The sequence below is a fragment of the Sceloporus undulatus genome, chromosome 2 (genome assembly GCF_019175285.1).
Source record: "Sceloporus undulatus isolate JIND9_A2432 ecotype Alabama chromosome 2, SceUnd_v1.1, whole genome shotgun sequence".
NCBI classification, from domain to species: Eukaryota; Metazoa; Chordata; class Lepidosauria; order Squamata; family Phrynosomatidae; genus Sceloporus; species Sceloporus undulatus.
The window spans coordinates 301,863,336-301,883,205 of NC_056523.1; the positions used below are offsets into that span (position 1 = coordinate 301,863,336).

General features: G+C 41.0%; 1 protein-coding gene across 1 annotated transcript in view; it reads right to left on the reverse strand.

Moving 5' to 3' along the window:
- NDUFS4 (NADH:ubiquinone oxidoreductase subunit S4) overlaps positions 1–19,870 on the reverse strand; it is a 57,413-nt gene that overhangs the window by 8,480 nt on the left and 29,063 nt on the right. The window contains exon 3 of the mRNA XM_042447833.1: positions 7,244–7,416. Coding sequence (XP_042303767.1) covers positions 7,244–7,416 — 173 coding nt within the window. The remainder of the gene's footprint in view (positions 1–7,243; positions 7,417–19,870) is intronic.

Consider the following 19,870-nt stretch of genomic DNA (forward strand, 5'->3'; position numbering starts at 1 on the left):
CTCCTAAGCTGCAAACTTTGTCCTTCAGGGGAAGTGTGACCCCGTTCAGGACAGGTGGATAAATTTCCTTCCCCGGGCCTGGGGAACCTATCACCAGTACTTCCGTTTTCTCTGGATTCAGACTGAGTTTGTTTTCCCTCATCCAGCCCATTACTGACTCCAGGCAGGCATTTAGAGGAGAGACTCCATCCTTAGTCACTGCATCAGTCGGAGACACAGAGAAGCATATTTGGGTGTCATCAGCGTACTGATAACACTGCGCCCCATGTCTCTGGATAATCTCTCCCAGCGGTTTCATGTAAATGTTAAACAAAGTGGGGGGCAATATAATCCCTGAGGGACACCAGATGTCAATTCCCTCTTAGAGGAGCACGTGTCCCCCAACTGCACCATCTGGAATCTGCCAGAGAGGTAGGAACGGAACCACTGGAGCACAGTGCCCCCGATTCCCAACTCCCTCAGGCATTCCAGGAGGATACCGTGGTTGATGGTATCGAAAGCCGCTGAGATGTCCAATAGCACCAACAAAGCCACACTTCCCCTGTCGATGCCTAGACGGAGATCATCGACTAAGGCGACCATGGCAGTCTCAACTCCATATCCCGCTCTGAAACCAGTTTGAAATGGGTCCAGATAATCGGTTTCATCCAAGACAGATTGCAGTTGGAAGGCAACTGCTCTCTCGATCACCTTACCTAAAAATGGCAGTAATGAGACCGGCCTATAGTTGTTCCTTAACAGAGGGTCCAGGGAGGGTTTTTAAGCAACGGTTTGACTATTGCTAGTTTTAAACTAGATGGAAATTTTCCCTCCCTGAATGATCTGTTAATTATGCGTTGCAATAATGATGTTACCGCATCACCACCCTGGGCGGCCAGCCAAGAGGGACAGGGATCGAGAGAGCACGTTGTCTTCCTAACACTTCCAAGGAGCCTGTCCACTTCATCGGTATGTACAAACTCAAAGTGATCCAATATAACAGAGTCCACGGAAGGTCTGGACACCTCTCCTATTGCTTCTGATGAAATGCCTGCATCGAGATCAGCCTTTATCCGAGAGATTTTATCTGTGAAGAAGTTGTTAAAATCGTCACAGCAGGCCTTAGTTGGTTCTAAAATAGGGTTCAGAGTGGGAGGAAGTTGAGTCAGCTCCCTCACCACCCTGAACAGCTCTGCCGGATGTCACTCCGCAGACGCAATACGTGCAGCATAGAAGGAATTTTTTGCTGCACCTATTGCCACTCCATAAGACTTCAAAAGAGCCTGATGGAGTGTCTTATCAGATAAGCACTGGTGTCTCCACCAGCTGCACTCTAGTCGTTGCACGGACCACTTCATTTCCCGGAGATCTTCCGTATACCAGGGTTTCTTATTAGAAGCGGGCCAGAAAGGACACTTAAGAGCGATACTGTGTATAGCCCTGGAGAGATCATTATCCCAGATGTTAGTCAGGGCATCAACAGAATCGCCGTCAGATCCAACCATAAACCCCTCTAAGGCTTCTTGGAACCTTTTGGGTTCCATCAACCTGCGAGGGTGGACCATCCTAATAGGTCCTCCACCCCCCCGGGGGGGGGATTTGGATAGTTGCCTTAAGTCAAACCTCAACCAGGAAATGATCCGTCCATGACAGAGCAGAGGTACTGCAAACCTCTGCCCACGGATTCTCCCAATCCGTACTAAAGATGACATCGAGCGTATTACCTGCGCAATGCGTTGGGCCCGAGACTAACTGGGACAGGCCCATGGCCGTCATGGAAGCCATGATCTCCCAAACTGCACCTGTCAGATTTTGCGAGCCGGCCTCAAAAGGGATGTTGAGGTCCCCCAGAACAAGAAGTCTGGGAGACTCCAACACCAGTTCCGAGACCAGCTGTGTCAGCTTGGCTAGGGAGTCTGTTAGCCCATGGGGTGGATGGTAGACCAACAGGATCCCCAGACTATCCGTAGCCTTCAGGGTCAGGTAAATACACACGATATAGTCTGTTTTCTGGATGGGGTTCCTGGTCAAGGTAAAGGTGTTTTTGTGTACTATGGCAACACCTCCCCCCACCCACATGCCCTGGTCTGCTCCTTAATGGTATACCCGGCTGGGAGAGCCTGTGCCCACACTGCATTGCTCTCGGCCCCCAGGCAGGTCTCTGTAATGCAAGCCAGGTCACAATTCTTCTCTTCTAAGAGATCTTGAATAATATGGGTCTTGTTCTTAATTGACCTGGCATTGCAAAGGAGCAGAGACAGGGTCTGTGGTACGGTTGGATTGACCCTCGGTTCTCTTGGGTTAGCAGGGTGGATGGAAGGCAGGATAGGTACAGTCGGCCCTTCTTATACACGGACTTTTTATACACGGATTTAAGCATACACGGTTTGAAAATGTTCCAAAAAAGTATAAATTTACCTTGATTTCCCATTTTTTATAAGGGACACCATTTTGCTATGTCATTATATTTAATGGGACTTGAGAATAAACGGATTTTGTTATACACGGGGGATCTTGGAACCAAACCCCAGCGTATAACAAGGGTCCACTGTATTAAGCATCAATCCTGCCTTCCCCTATGTGATAATTCCACCCTCCTACCGCTATATCTCCCCTTGCCCCACACTACTTCAATCGGAGCTCCATGAATTAGATCTAAATTAACATGACCCCCCACTTCCCCACCAAAACCATCACTGCACTCTAACATGTCACTGCTTAATAGCAATACAATTAATACATGGAGGAGAACCTGCATTAGGCTCATTCCTCCCACTATCATATGCTTACCCCAATAGCAACCACCCAACAACAATGTGCAGTTGTTAGAGTGCTCCTCAGGAGTTGCACAACTGCGCAGGGATGGCAAAACACAAACAGTCCTGGGGCACAGCACACACACACACAAGCAGCGTCCTTTGGGGTCAGAGAGAGAAAGGAGCCTTTTGAAGGTGCTGCTCTCATCAGCACGCCCCTCCTCCTCTATGTGATAGGAGTATTTGTACCAAGCTAAGAAAGCATACACTCCTCCCTTACAGATGATATTTGTAGCTCTTACTGAAGCAAGAGGCATGAAAAAGACTCTTGAGAGTCTTGAGAGAGCATGCAAGAAAACAGGTAGGTTGATATTAGTTACTTGGATTTTGGGTCAACAATTTGATTAGGCCTAGAAGTAAAAAGGCAGCCAAAGATGTTATTTTAAAACTGGTCTGACATGAACTACATCAGTCAACCTTGAGGCAGTCACATTTTGTATTAATTAAGACTTCACAACTGACTTCCAAGTGTAACATATTGTGCTGAGTAAGCCAACTGAGAAGTTACTTCACTATGGCTGACTGAAAGATGATAAAAGCATTCGGTGCTACATTACTTTATTGGGCCTCTTAAATTGGTGCTATGTATAGACATTTCCCTAAGCAGTGATGTGGGTCTTACAAAAAAGCAGAACTGAATTTTTTTCTGGTGCTCTAAATAACGTTATTTGATATAGCACACTTGGTTTAAATATTCAAACACATTCAAAGATTTATGTGGAAATTATTTAGTAGAGTATTTGCAATAAAGTAAAAAGAGTAGAATATATTTCCTTTTTATTTAACACAAGATATTTAGACTAGCTAACATGACTAATTGCAGTATAACACTACAATGCTGTATATCGTGTGTGTGTGTGTGTGTGTGGAAAATTTTCACAGAAAGATACAGCCTTGGAAAATTTCCCACCCCACATCTCCACCCTAAAGCCACGGGTGGACAAAGTGAACCCTCCAGATACACTTGAACTACAACCTGCAGTGTTCTTTATCATTGGCTGTGCTGGTTAGATATGATTACTGCTGTAATCCAAAAACATCACCTACCCCTGCCCAAAACTGAGCCTGTTTTCCTAGGCAGACTATAATCCTGTTCAGAACTGATTCAACATCATTTCTGCAAACATGAGAATCATCAGCTCACAGGACCTGCATCTCATCAGGATTAAACTCCAGTTAATTGTTCCTCAATGAGCCCATTAGTGAATCCAATCGCGGATTCAGCACTTCTACCATCTCATCTGATTTTGCAGAAACAGAGCTGAATGTCATGAACATACTGGTAGCACTTAACTTCCAAAAGATGACATCCTGCAACATCAGACAGATAAAGGGTGTAGTCAACCCAGGAGCAACCTTGACCATTTGGTAACCACTATGGGTGGAAATATAGTGGAAAATCAATTGCTGAATTTTGACAAAAAGTGGCAAAAGTAGTTAAAACAAGCTGGAAATACTTACCTTAATGGTGTTTTGTTGGTTTGGTATTGAATGTTGGTGACGATTCATTAAACTATTTAAAGCATGTTGGTTTTAATGGCTCTTAATGGTCTGCCACTGAAATTCAGTGGTGTTTAACTTGTGGGCCCCACAAAAATAGCTTTGGGGGCCTGGATATGTTGCTTATTCTAACATAGACATTTGAAATCTTGGGGACTTGGGCCTGTTGCAGACTGCCAAAATAAAGCTGCTTCGGGTCTCTTTGGAGGCATGCTGTTTAAATGATGCATGGGTCCTAAGAGTCCGGAGGTCGCGCCAAAGCCACACTCCATTCCTAAGCACTGCAGTGCAGCTTTGGTACAGCTTCCAGATTCTTAGGAGGCATGCATCATTTAAACAGCATACCTCCAAAGAGACCCGAAGCAGCTTTATTTTGGCAGTCTGTAACAGGCCTTGGACTTGCATAAATGCCCACAAGTCAAGCAAAAGTTAATTCTGAAGCTGGATAACACATAGTCAAGCAATCTGAGATATATACTAACCAAGTATTTGCATCCTGCTTGAGATATGGTACAAGTTTTCTGTATCCAAATGCTAGTCTGCAGCAACTCAACTTGGGGTTAGGGAATGCATTTGGTGGTATCAGAAAGAGAGAAGGAGGCAACAGTGAAAGATAATTTACATTTTCTATTTGCATTCTTCTTATTTCTAAAGTGGAGATGGATGTATCACAATAGGGCCAGGAATTCTTAGCCTTCAGCTTTTGGAATGAGCCAAACATCCAGCCCACAGCCAGCACAAAATGCTGAACATGTGCAATGCTTACTTTTTCAAAATACCTCTTTCATGAATAATACCATCACAGTAACTAAAATAGAACTTTCAGTGCTATCAAGGGAAGAAAGATGAATTCTCAGAATTCATGAGAATAATAAATAAATAATAAATAAAATCTTTATTTATATCCCGCCCTTCCAGAAAGATCAGGGCGGCTTACAATATGCAACAAGTGCAACAAATACAGGTTAAAAACATAAAACATCCATAATACACAATCTAAAAACAATAACAAAAGCCCCGTTAGCCCATCCTCATGGCCACGGAAGAGGAGGGAGGCCCACAGGATATTTAATCGGGGAATGCCTGCTTGAATAGGAAGGTTTTGAGATCCTTCCTAAATTGGGCCAGGGTGGTGGATGAGCGGAGCTCAGTGGGCAGCGTGTTCTAAAGGGCTGGGGCAGCTGTGGAGAAGGCCCTTCTAGAGGTAGAAGCTAACCTAGCCCCAGGCACCTTCAGCAGTTGCTGCCCAGATGTTCTGAGGGTGCGAGGCGGATTGTACGGGGAGAGGCGGTCCTTTAGGAATCCTGGACCCAAGCCATTTAGGGCTTTATAGGTAATAACCAACGCCTTATATTGAGCTCGGAAGCGAATGGGCAGCCAGTGGAGATCTTTAAGCACAGGTGTTATGTGGCTGGTCCTGGACGCACCAGTGACCAGCCGGGCTGCCATATTTTGCACCATTTGCAGCTTCCGAGTTTGGTATAAGGGTTGCCCCATGTAGAGTACATTGCAGAAGTCCAGTCTCGAAGTTACCAGAGCATGTACAACAGTTTCTAGGTCCCTCCGGTCCAGGTATGGGCGCAGCTGGCGAATCAGCCGAAGCTGGTAACAGGTGCTCTTGACCGTCGCATTCACCTGAGCAGTCAGGTGGAGCGACGAGTCAAGAAGCACCCCCAGACTGCGCACGGAGTCCTTCACGGGGAGCGTGACCCCGTTCAGGACAGGTGGAACCACCGCCATTCCTGGACCGGGGGAGCCTATCACTAGTACCTCCGTTTTCTCTGGATTCAGTTTGAGTCGGTTTTTCCTCATCCAGCCCAGATGATATATAAAGTCTGGTTGTGATTGTTTATTGTGCAGTTAACACAGACTTTAATAAGTGGCTAGGGCCTGTTACAGACTGCCAAAATAAAGCTGCTTTGGGTCTCTTTGGAGGTATGCTGTTTAAATGATGCACGCATCCTAAGAATCCGGAAGCTGTACCAAAGCTGCACTCCAATGCTTAGGAATGGAGTGTGGCTTTGGCGCGACCTCCAGACTCTTAGGACCCATGCATCATTTAAATAGCATACCTCCAAAGAGACCCGAAGCAGCTTTATTTTGGCAGTCTGTAACAGGCCTATAACACTGTGGAGATGCTGCCACAAGCTACTGCACTACAAACAAATATCAACTCTCATTTTGGAGGTCACTCAGTATTGCATTAGGAAGAGAAGGAAATCGAAGGTATTTTCCAGCCTCTTGTAGCCTGCCTTGGGCGAAAGCAATCTAAATATGTTACTAAACATATTTAGGGCAACAGAATCAACATTGACTCTACCAGCTCAACGTCTCATATATTGTTGTGAACACTGCAACAAGCATTTATTATAAAGTGTTACTTGCATGTAGGTTTAACTGAATGACTGAATACTTTCTCAAACGTGAAAGAAATATCTGCCATTAGAACAGTACTATGTATTTAGATAACACTGTGTAAATGTTTGAGAACTTCACATACAGCTAGTAATTCTTTTGGCATTCTGCAAGGTAGGTCAGCATTATTATTCCTACATTGCAGGTGCATGACTGATGCTCAGAGCTAGTGCCTATGTATGTAAGTATCTATATGTAAGCTGTATATGTATTTTCTGTCTGCTTTACTTCAAAGCATCTAAACTCCTCAATGCAAATAAAAAGAAAGTCCATGAGGCATCGGCAGTCCTGTCTGCTAAGGGAAGCTTAGTATGGTCTTTGGATGTGGACTGTTAACATACAAAAATCCTTACGACTCAGATTACCTGGCTGTTGGCAATCCATCCCCTATGAGATCTTTAGAAACTTTATATCATATCAGCTAATGTACTGATGGCTTGAGCAGAGACATAGAGACAGGGAAGACTGTGAAGGGGGCTGCTGTATAAGAAAGGCCAGAGAATGGAGATCAATTATCTGAACATTATACTTACGTTGATGCCCAACCCATCAAAGGGTTTTCCCAGCGCTCCCTTGTATCAAATTCCATCTTCCATTTTTTGGTGTTATTAACACCAGCTTGCATGGCATTACGGGCTGGAACAAATATGTGAACCTTCCTGGTTTTAATATGCTCCTCTGGTACCCCAGTTAACGGTGTAAGGTCCTAAAAGAAAAAAAAAGATAAATATAATTATGAATGCCTGTATGTCCATGCTCACTGGTGACCTTGGGTAAGTCACATGCTCTCAGGCTCTGGGAAAGGCAATGACAAATCTCCACAAATACATCTCTCATACCCTCCTTCCTCCCAACATGCCCATTAGCAACACCATGCCTAACCCCAGAGACAGATGAAAGGTCCTCCCTCCAGTCCAATTGCCATTGCCCTGGCATTGGAGAGAGAGAAGAACCAGCAGCATTTGCTGGACTTGATCCCCTTCCCCACTGCTATCCCTGTCTACTTTTGTGTCATGTCTACTCATATAGTAGATTGTCTGAAATAAGTGGAAATAAAATCTGAAAGGATTAATTTAACTGTTATTGTTTTCAATGGGTTTACTCTATGAAAAAGCCGAGATCCAGCACCAGAGGTTCAAAACTAATTTGCAGAAAACTATACCCTCCTTTCTCTTTTGCACTGTAAAGTCTTTGGATTCCAACATTCACCTTATGAATTTAGGTCTTATAGTTGCAGAGGTGGGGTTGAACTGACAATTTTAAACATTTCATCTGTGGCCCTCAATACTGAACAATTTCTTTTAGACTAATTACATTGACTTCATAACTATTACTAATAAAAAGTGCATGGACATAGCAGGATAGGGTTTCATCCTGTCACATCAGTCATTCTGGATCCATTTAAAGTAACTAATCAAAAACCTTGGATAAAACAATGTGGCTACCATCAGGAGGTTTCTGGATGTCTGAACGGGGAGCATTAAAAGTAGAGCTGTGTATACAAAACATAGCAGTATTAGTTGAAATCTAAAGAAGTTCAAATGTATGGTCAAGTCTATCACCAGGGTTATTCTTTTCCAACTGCAGTTTTCTGTGCAACATGAGAGACTTCTTTAAAGGCTCTTCAACTTTCAGTTGTGGGGGAAGGCTTGGAGGATACAGTAGCAATGAGAACTCTTAAACACTGCAATCTACATAGTTCTTTCAGATCATGGTGATTACTGAAAGAGGCTAATCAAATTCATATATCGTCTGTCCTGCTGCTACAAAACATGCAAGTTAAATGTGATAATATGATCCTAATAGACAGTCATGCATACAATACTACATTACAACCACCTCAGTCCATTCAGATTGAGCAGCATACAGAAGTAATCTTCATGGAAATTCTCTATAATCTGCATTGTAATCTAGCCTTTCTGACATCAGTTGAAAAAAAGTGTGGATTATGAAATACTTCCCCCAGAAGCCATCATATTAAACTAGCACAAGTAACTGAAAACTGCCGCCTACTTAGATTCTTGCATGTGCAATGGCAATGGGTGAGGCTTGGACTCTCTTCCGTTGCCTCTCTCTCCAGGAACAAAAGGCCAACCTGGTGCAAGTCCAACTACAGCCAGACAGAACTAATCCAAACCAGTGATGACATGACTTAAATTTGAGGAGGCAAACAAGTTTAAATAGCACACTGGGATTTTAAAAATAAGCCTCAAGCTACCAACTTCAGAGTCTCTTCTGTCACAAAATCTCAAACCTCTTCATACTCTCACCAGACCATCCTTAGAAAAAGGGGAGGCATGTCTTCTACTCCCTCCTCCTCTTTTTGTTTCACTTTATAAAATAAACTTGGAGAGATCAGTCACAACTGGCAAGTGTGAAATGTTTGTCTTGCATTTAGAACTAAAGGGGGGGGGGGAGCCACAGGAAATTACAACAACGCATAAAAGCTGAGCTCAGACTACCTAAAGCAAACTGTCAAAATATTTTAACAATTTAATCATAAATGTTTTCTTTGAGTCCAAGTAGTGTTTATGTTGAATTCCAGTCTAGTCAAAATACGAAGACACACCAATTATTAGTCAAAATGTTGCAACACATAAAGCTACATTCTCTCCTGACAGATTCGCATTTTTGATTGTTAAAAAAAGAAATATCTGAAAGGCTGTTTGATTGGGCAACCAACTGTCATGCTTCACACAATGAGATTTACCTGCAATAAAAACAAGGTGAGCCTTGATTGTTCCAGCTTGTCTATTTATCAAATCAACTACCAATATATCTGCTTTCACACAAACACAGCTTTGGGGTTAAGGCATGTAAAGCAGGAATGGAACCTCCTTCATATCACCAACAAGAAATTTCATTTCTCACTGTCTTTCACAAAGTAGGTCACAAATACGTATTGTTATCTACTATTCGGTGAAAAATCAATTAAAAAGGAAAAATGAGATGAAAGCAGAAGTGAAAAATTCATCCTGATTGACATATCTGCTGTTAAATGCCCTCGAGTCAATCTCGACCCATGGCAACCCTATGAATGAGGCATCTCCAAGACCCTCTGTCCTCCACTGCTCTGCTTAATTCCTGCAATCTCATACCCGTGACAAACTTAATAGAGTCCATCCATCTGGCATGTGGCCTTCCTACTTCTTTCCATCTTTCCCAGCATTATTATCTTTTCCAGAGTCCTTCCTTCTCATGATGTGTCCGAAGTACGGCAGCCTCAGTTTGTTCATCTTGGCTTCCAGGGAGGTTTCCAGCTTGATCTGCTCTAGGACCCAATTGTTTGTCCCTTTGGCTGTCCATGGGATCCTTCTCCATCACCACATCTCAACTGTTCCTATCAAATGTTCCCATTTTCTTCCTGTCATCTTTCTTAACTGTCCACTTCTCACATCCATACATGGTAATAGGGAATACGATGACTTGTATGATTCGAACTTTTGTGTTCAGTTGTATATCTTTGCATTTTAGAATCTTTTCTAGTTCTTTCATAGCCACCCTCCCCATTCTTAATCTTCTTCTGATTTCTTGACTGCAGTCCCCATTTCTATCCATGTTTGATCTCAGATATGGGAATTCTTTTACTATTTCTATTTCTTAATTGTCTAGGTTGAACTTGTGAAGGTCCTCGATGGTCATTATTTCGCTTTTCTTTCTGCTCAACACTAAGTCTATCTTTGCCCTTTCTTCTTTGATCTTCCTTAGTAGGTGTTCCAGGTCTGTGAGGTTTTCTGCTAGTAGTATGGTGTCATCTGCACATCTTAGATCATTGATATTCCTTCCTCCTATTTAGATGTATATAATTGGACATATAGTATTATATCTATTGAAACATGGGTAAAATCCTATGTGGTACTGCATAGTATTAATTTCCCTATACAGAGTTATGTGGTGCTGCAGAACCCATGTATTGAGTGGCACTGTTGCATAAGTGAATGTGCAAACAAAACAGTACTATTCCAACTTTCAGTAGGGACAGTCAGATTCATATTGGACAAGCACAGGAATGGAACTGAATGTGCAACTTGTTTTCTTGACCGTGAACATGCTTCACATCAGTCAAAAATGTCCAACTGCTTCTACAGGGGAATGTATGCATGTGTAAGACACCAACAGGACTCTAGATAATTTAATCCATGACAAAACATAGTAAATTGTCACAATTTTTGTATTTTTTCCATTTTTAACTTTCACAGATATCTTTATATTGCATATAAATACATTTTGTTTAATATTAATATATTATTCTGTAATATCTTTTCTCACAGTCCTATTGTTCCATTCTGTTGGGAGTCCATCCCACACTATACAGCAGCAGGCACCATAGAACAAGAAAACCAGAATAAATATAAGCTGTGAAGACATACAACCAGCCACAAACATAGCATTCCTAGAACTGCCACTATCCATCAATCATGATGCTACTCACCTAGGTTTGCTTTCCTAGGTGCCATGCCCTAAAGGCACCATTCAGCACTGGATGATAGCTGAATACACTCATGACATCACTCAACAAAGTACCTGGCCAGTTTCCAAAACTGTGTACATATTTGTACCACTGCACCTACATGAATAATGAGGATTGTCAATATTTTTGGTGAGGAACAGGGATGAAGCTACATGCACAAGGACTAATGCATATTAAAACAGGAAATTCTAAGGGGTCAAAATCATGAGATGCCCTAGCTCACAGGGACAATGGTGATTCTGTGAGAAAAGAGACATGGGAAATCCACATGTGGCCCCCACTGTTATGAGCGTCTTGGTGGCAACAAAAGTTGGGTGGAAAAGTGGTAGGGACTAGAAATATAGCCTAGGCCTTCTACTTGAGACAAACAATTTGACCACCTCCCAGGGACAAGCATGCCCCAGATCCTAGCACCAAGATGGTCTTATGAAAGCTACAGCACAGTGGGAAGAGCATATTCATAGTTTAATAAAATCCAGGTTTCTATTCCTTCTGCTTCTCTTTTCCCATCCCAACAAGCTCTTCTGCATCAAGCAGGGATTGTAACTATATCACACTAGCTACAAATCTTGGGAACTGGCTATTCCTGCCCTACCTTTCTGTCAACAGTCAACCTTAGTCTACTTTACAGACCCACATTTTGGCAGAGAGCAATATGATCATTACCTTCACCAGCATATGGAGGCTTGCTGGCAACAGGGTCCACTCTATTGCAGCTTGCATGTTTTACCTTATCTGATGGCCAGTTCACAGTTACCTGGGTTGACTTGTTTGTTTATGTGTCCTAGTGAGTACATATCACTTTTCTGGAGAAGGGGATTATGAGCTAGACAAGACTGGGGGGTAGTTTTCTGTGGTCACACTGTCTTTGGTTGCTGAGCTCCTCCCATTCCATCTGCACAATTATTTGTCTTTACAGCTTGTTGCAGGAAGTGGGAATGAGATTTATGGTTGATTGTCTGAGTTTGGGATCTGGAAAATGTGGTCCATGACCATCCAATTTTATCTCATCTGGGCTCTGCAAAGTTTTCAGATTTGTATGAAGTACCTCCTTGCTCCAGTTCTCTACACACGGCATGTAGCCAAATGTTCTGTTTGATATATGTTGGCCATGAATGCTTAGTGAATCAAAGTATTTCCTCCATAAGAAACAGCTATAAATTCCCTCATCTTCACCATAATGATACAATGAGTGGATACCCAAGATATGCTATTTTCTGCTGTGGTGCCCACGATCTTGAACAACCTTCTTAATTAACTTCCTAGTTCCTTTGCTACTTGCTTTCAGATAGTGAAAACTACTTTTAGTGATTCTTTAATACTGCTACTGCTTTTATACATTTGGGTCTTTAAGAGTATTGCCTGTATTTTGTCTCATTTGTATTACTGCATACTGTTTTAATTTGATTATAAACCACCTAGACTGTTATAAAAACAGAGGATAAATTTTGAAAAATAGAGTAGTATGTCCCTTATTAAAGATTTATGCCCCACTGGTGGCATGCCACATTTCACTGGAAAATCAGTCAAATTGCATTCTCCTCTGGTTGGAGTGGCCTGTGTATCTCTACTGAATCCAAAGCATGTCTTTCAGTTTGTACCTCTGCTAGTCACACAATTTTCTTCCAGTGGTGGAGGGCTGGGATATCCTTCCAAAAATAATGAAGTGGAATACAGGGATTGAAAAATGCTTATTTCATAGCACACATCCACTTTCTTCCATCACCATGGATAGCAATACTGACCATTTACTTTTTCCACTAGCTTCCTACTGTATTCTAAACGCATTTGGAGCCTCAGCTGAATGCTCATGTTGTTCCTGTTGCAGTGTTGCTCCTCCCCTCTGTGAGATTCAGCTAGGGATATGTGAGAATTTTATTTAGTACATTTTTTGAGAAGAACTTATCAAAAAATTATCAGATTTCTTTATACATTTATATAGATGGAATAATAGCATAATAATAATAGCACTAAACATTGACCAGAATGGAGACTTCAGTCAAGAAATAATAAGAAGAAGACTAGGAATGGGAAAGACAGCTATGAAAGAATTGGAAAAGATACTGTAGAGCAAAGACATACAATTGAGCACTAGAGTCAGAATCATCCAGGCCACTGTGTTCCCCATTACCATGTACGGATGTGAGAGCTGGACAGTGAAGGAAGCAGTCAGGAAAAAAAAATCAACTCATTTGAGATGTGGTGCTGGAGAAGAGTACTTAGGATACCAGGAACAGCCAAAAAGACAAACAAATGGGTTCTTGAACAGGTCAGTCCAGGGCTCTCCTTGGAAGCAAAGATGGTCAAGTTGAGACTATCATACTTTGGCCACATAATGAGAAGGCATGGATCACTAGAAAAAAAACAATAAAGCTAGGAAAGGTAGAGGGTAGAAGAAAGAGAGGAAGACCACAAATCAGATGGATAGATTCAATCAGGGGGTTATGGACAAAACCTTGCAAGATCTGGGCAAGGCAGTGGAGGATAGGGGTTCTTGGAGATGTCTCAACCACAGGGTCACCATGAGTTGGAACCAACTCTAGGGCAGCTAACAACAACAACAAATTGATGGAAAGAACTTGAAAAAAAATAACAAAAAGATTGGGAGAAAGTGAAACTGCAGAGAGCTTTGAGTGCTTAGTTCTAAAAGAGGTGTGAAGGTTTGAATCTCCATATATCCAACTATATTCTGATGCTGACAGACTCCTCAACTTTTTTCTGTTAAGACTCCACATCTTTAAAAAGCTACACAGCCAGCAGGTACAACAGGATCCTCCCCATATTGAGAATGGCTATGCCAATTGTTTTTAGTCAATTACTTTTAGCAATATAGATGATTTAAAATGGTATAGTAGTTTGAGCACTGGACTATAACTCTGGAGACAAGGGTTTGAATCCCTGCTCAGCCATGGAAAATGAGTGGGTGAACTTGGGCAAGTTGTACTCTTTCAGATTCAGAGGACGACAAAGGCAAACACTCTCTGAACAAAACTTGGCAAGAAAATTCCATAATAGGTTTGCCCCAGAGTAGCTGTGGGCTGGAAAAAACTTGAAGGCACACAGCAAGGTGACAAAAATTTCATTCAAACTTTGTGAAAAGAAATTTATGCAAAATCCACACATTTCTTAATATAATTCTTCATACATTCATTTAAGTTGATAAAAATGGCAAAATGGATTGATTAATTCATTTGCAGCTTCAACTGCTCATACTCATCTTTAAAAATTATTCAACTCTGCATGTGCAGTTTTGGGCTTTCACACCTGAAATCTCTCCCCCTTTTTTGTGGGGATGTGGTGGCTTAGTGGTTGAGACCCCACCTCTGATGACCACAAGGCTGGCAGATTGGCAGTTCAATACCCAAGCACTGCATGACAGAGTGAGTTCCCATCACTAGTTCCTAGCTTCTGCCAACCCAGCAGTTTGAAAGCATAGAAAAGTGCAAGCAGATAAATAGGTACTACCTTGGTGGGAAGGTAACAGTGTTCTGTGCAGTCATACTGGCCACATGATCATAGTCATCTTTGACAACGCTGACTCCCTCGGCTTAGTAATGGAGATGAACACTGTCCCCTAGTTGGACATGACTAGACAATCACATCAAAGGCGAAATGCTTACCTTTTTTTTATTAACACTGTTTCTCTTTTCTTTCCCCTAAAAACTAAATAATTTTGCTTTATGTCTTGGCTGTCTTGTCACCCATCCACCTACCAACCAACAGGAAATCACTGCCACTCTATCTCTCTGCATTACCTTCTCCCAGTTCATTTGTACACAGAACATCATGTATAAAACTAGAAAGCAATATCATTTATAAAACACTTATTTTTGTCTGTAAAGAGCTGCAAGAATTGACAGGTTTTTAGGATTATCAGTTTTATTATGTCAATCAAGCCAACTTGTGCAAATTTATAGTACATATTGTCAACTGTGCTTCAGAAGATGAAATTATACATGTCTCATGATCTCTTGTATGGGATAAACACAGCATGAAGACTAGCCACTTAGCAAGGCTATGGTGATCCATTAGACTAGTAGATATCAGCCATTGCTAGGTTGCCTTGTTTTCATCTGCTGAAAATGGGCATGCAGATTTGTGGAGTTCAGAAATATAATCCATATATTTTTGTGCTCTTTGCTTCTGTAATATATGTCAATCCTTTGCAACCACTAGTATTTCAGAGCAAGAAGAAGAATCTCTTTCCCCTGCCGCCGTCCAACTAGAATCCCTCTTGCTTCTTGGGTACATGAAAGCATGTGCTTTAGACAAAGATTCAGAGAGGAGGTGTTATTTACTCCTTACTACAGGACGTTAAATACACAGAAAGATTAGTATGCTTTAAATGTGTAGCTTCAAGTCTCTATTTTCCATTTCCTATCACTTTAGTTCACTCACTGAAGGAGTATTACTAAATACTTCTCTTATTTTAAACAAGTGCATAACTTTACAATAGCACTGAGCTGCCCTTGGAAGATTTGTTATGCTTGTAGTAAATGACTTCTAAGAAAAAGATATTGTAAAAGAGCAAGCCATGGATACCAAGCATTTGATTGGTTTCATGAAACAACAACTAGCACTTTAGTCATGGCATGAGATTTAATTTTTTTTCTCTAAGCAAGAAGAAAAACAGGACTTGCTTTAAATTTAAAATAGCTACATGATGCTGCTAGCTTGTTGGCCATCTGATTCACTACAGACAAACGTTTCCATGCCTTCTGGGGACACAACAATTGTTTATTGATATCTCTTCCCCCACTCCACTCCACTCCACTTCCCCTCCCACACACAGAGCCCCCCACCCCCAAGCTGGCAATTGAACAAACAGTTGTTTAGGACAATGAGCTTCTGGATTGTGAAGCCCGGGTCGTCTTGACACAGAATTGCTGTTTTTGCTTGCAGTAGACGTGTAAGGTACTGTAGCATTGCTGAGTTGTTGCCAAAGATATGGAATAAAGGCTTGGCATCTTTCACATACTTGACACCTAAAGAGCACAGAAGCTCTAAAATTCCTATTCCCTGTAGGCGCACTCTCAGTCTAGACAAACTGATTTCTCACACTTTGAAAATGCATTACAACACTCTATTGTGATCATTTCATCCACACAGCTTCAGCTACTGACAGAAGAACCTGTCCTTTTAGCAACATTTCAATGGGCTAAAGCTCCCATTTCAAGACGCCATTAAAAACAATATAATACTTGAAAAGAACCAAGTCCAACTCTCTACTGTGTCTGCAGTTGCTTTGTTCTGTATTCAGGCTCTCAGTGAAACTACCTGTGAACCAACTTTTTGAAACAAAGATATTGGGAGGGGGTTGTTTAGCTTTTTGTTTTTAATTTTTAATTTTATTTTGCCTTTTTGTATCTTTAGAAATATTTGGCTGAATGATTTCAAATGTTTGTGTTTACTCACTCCCAACTGGAGACAAATCAGCACCTGTGGACTTTCTTTGATTTTTATGTATATATATTTTTTCAAAATGTTTCAAACAATCCTTTCCTGTTCAAAGTATGCTCTGAAATGTAGTAATATAATGTAGTAAAAGGACTTTAACTGAACAAAGGTTTTTTAAAAAATAAAAAATAAATAATTAGCTCATAATACAATTGTTGGAGATTCCAGCCTTTAATGATTACTCCTAAAAAAACACCAGGAGGAGGATAGTTAATGAAAGCCTGACTGAAACATTGATGGAGATTTTCAAAACTAGTTTCCCACTTGATTTCAGAAAGTAATCGTGTCACTTCAGCTATCTTGTTACAGAAAATGCTGCCAATGTAAGCCTTTAGACAACAAGATGGTCAGCTAGTAGTTGAGGTTTTAAAACCAAGAAAGGGAAAAACAATGAAGCCAGACTTCTTCCTCTACTTAATTCACACAAACATTTGACTACCAGCAGTTTTGTGTGCCATGAATTAAGAATATACACAAATTTTACATCTGCACTATGACATATTGCACAGTTTGCCCATAAGAGATTGTACAGAACCCCTACGAGCAAATATCTACTGCTTAACATTTTTCTCCTCTCTAAATAAAGGAAGCAGCGAACAAGCAATGGGAAGTTGATGTCAAAATGCAGAAAACCTCCCAGCAAGCTCCCAGCAACCACCCAAGATTCAGAGCCTTGCTGGCTGCCCTCTTTTCAATGCCAGAATTTCACACATTTCAATGACCATTATGACTTCAAAGAATCAAATTTTCATCATTGTCCATCATCTGCCGGTTGATTTGTATAAAAGAGTTCTTCTGCATGCACTCCAGACAAAAGGCTCCTAACTTCCATGGTTATATATCAAGTTTAAAAGTTCTGTTTGTGACAGTTGTGTCTGTGGTAAATTAGGGTAACACTGAAGGAGTGCAGCTGCTCTGCAGGAGCCTCCTTTTTTGGCACCATTTCACTTAAATAAAACTGAATAATTAGCCCCTGCCTTTATTAAAACACAAAAATGCCACTGGCCTTGGTAATTACTTCCGGTTGCCCACCCTACTTAACCTTCACAGTTTATACTTTTATCTAGGAAGACATCAAACAGAATCTATCACTGCCATAGATGTGTTTTGCTGCTATACTCCATATTTTTGATAGAAGAAAGGCAGAATATAAATATATTTAATAAAATTTTTTGGATTAACCACTAAGGCTCTAACAGATTTTATTAAAGGTGATCTTGCTAGAAAAAGTACTAGTGCATTCAATGAAATCAGAGAACATTATGAAGAACTAGTCTCTACATTAATTTGTCACCCTGGAAAACTGTTCATATGACCAACTAAATTCAAGCTACAACAAAAACTATGAAAGAGCAATGTCTTTATTGGCCAACCAAAATGCACAAAACATATCCTGCAAGCTTTTGAAGCTGTACTGGTTCCTTCATCAGGCAAACAATATTTAAAAATTATACAGGAGAAAAAGAATGACAATGTTGGAGTCACAGATGTTGTATCTGCTGTAGTTCACTTGGTTTGGGCAGATCTCGATGCAATCAGAGGCTGCTTCTTTCTTGGCCATGTGAAGAATGAGACAAAGGACAATAAAATTTAACCTCCATTAGTAGCAGTAAAGTAACTTCTTTTGGGATACAGAGTATCTCTGTTTTTTGTGAAGCCACAGGCCCCTTTCTTAGACAGAGAACACTGAATTTCTCAAGAAGTCTCTGTACTGCTACATCTGAAAAACTGAGTTCAAACTGTTTCATTTCCTGATGTTGAGCATATTCTAACACAGCTTCTTTAAGCTCAGCATCATCCAGATATGTATGGTAACATTTTCCACATCACACCTAGTAATTTATTATGCTGGCTGGGAGTGATGGATGCTGTCCTGTACATCTGGATGACACAAGGTTAAGAAAAGCTGTTAATGTCTTTTAGGAAAAGATTCAATTAGAGGAAATCTGTAGAATACTTTAATATGAGCATATATTTAACTAATAGATACAAATGAAGAAGAAAAGGCATAAAGAAAGTACTGCCCTGCAGAAATCCTTACTATACCCCACTGTCTTTCTGAAATACCAATCTGCATGTAATAACTTCAGTTGATGCCCACATGAAAGCCAGGTGCAGGTTTTTCCATTTTCTCCCACCTGACCAACTCCATGTGGAGAAATGTCATTTTGCTGTACTAGTAGTGGCCAATGTTGTGAACTTGTGGGAGTTGTAGTCCATATGGAGGGCCAAAGGTACAGTACCATTATGCTGTATACAGATGCAGCCAGAGGTATGGTAGTTCCCATAAATACCATGGATGAAAAAATGCTGTCAGTCACTGATGTTACTGCTAGTCTTGTTTCTGTATCCATTCACATACCCTACTTATACTCGTCTTCCCTTATATTCTTCTGGAGACAGTCAGGAAGAACCACATGGAGAGAAACAAAGAGCCAACTTTCATGAATCACTTGGTATAAAATACCTGCAGTAGCTAGCTATATTAATACAATGGTTTAACTGCTATAACTGGCATAAAGTAACTGCTTTATAGTACTGCAGCAATAGCCTTAGGCATGGAACTGATTTTGAAGTTAGCATAAGTGACTCCTATCACAGTTTCTAATTATAGCATTCCTACTAACAGCTACATCTTCTAACCCTCATCCATATAAGCACAAAACCTTGAATCAATAAGAATGAAAAACATTAGCTCCAATTTAGTTCTTCTTTTTCCACCTGTGTTATCCAAAAAGAGAAAGATGATGGGGGTACCTGAACACATTTTGCTGTCAAATGAGCAAGAGTTGTTCTTGATGAGAAATCATCAGTAGAAGCTGAGAAAAAGAGAATGCAGAAAGTGGCACTATTTTTTTTATTGCTTAGACTTTTCTCCAAAGACACATTAGCCCTTGCTCTTGTGTCTAGCCTGTAATACTGAATAAACGTTGAAAGGCTGGATCTGCATCGCCATCTGGCAAAAGTGTAGTACAGAAATGCCTTTCAAATAGGCTGATGAGTTTGCCACAGTGCTGGTAGTGATTGACTCCTGGTTCCTCCATCTAAAGGCAGCTTGGTTAGTTGACAGGCCCAACTTATCATCTTAACAACCTATTTTGCAAAGGTTTGGTGTGACTCATGACAACTCACAAAACACACAAAGAGTCTGGGAAACATTCTAAAGAGTTCTGTACATGATACACAATCAGGTTTCACTACAAATGAGATGGGATAGGAAAGAATCCTGAAA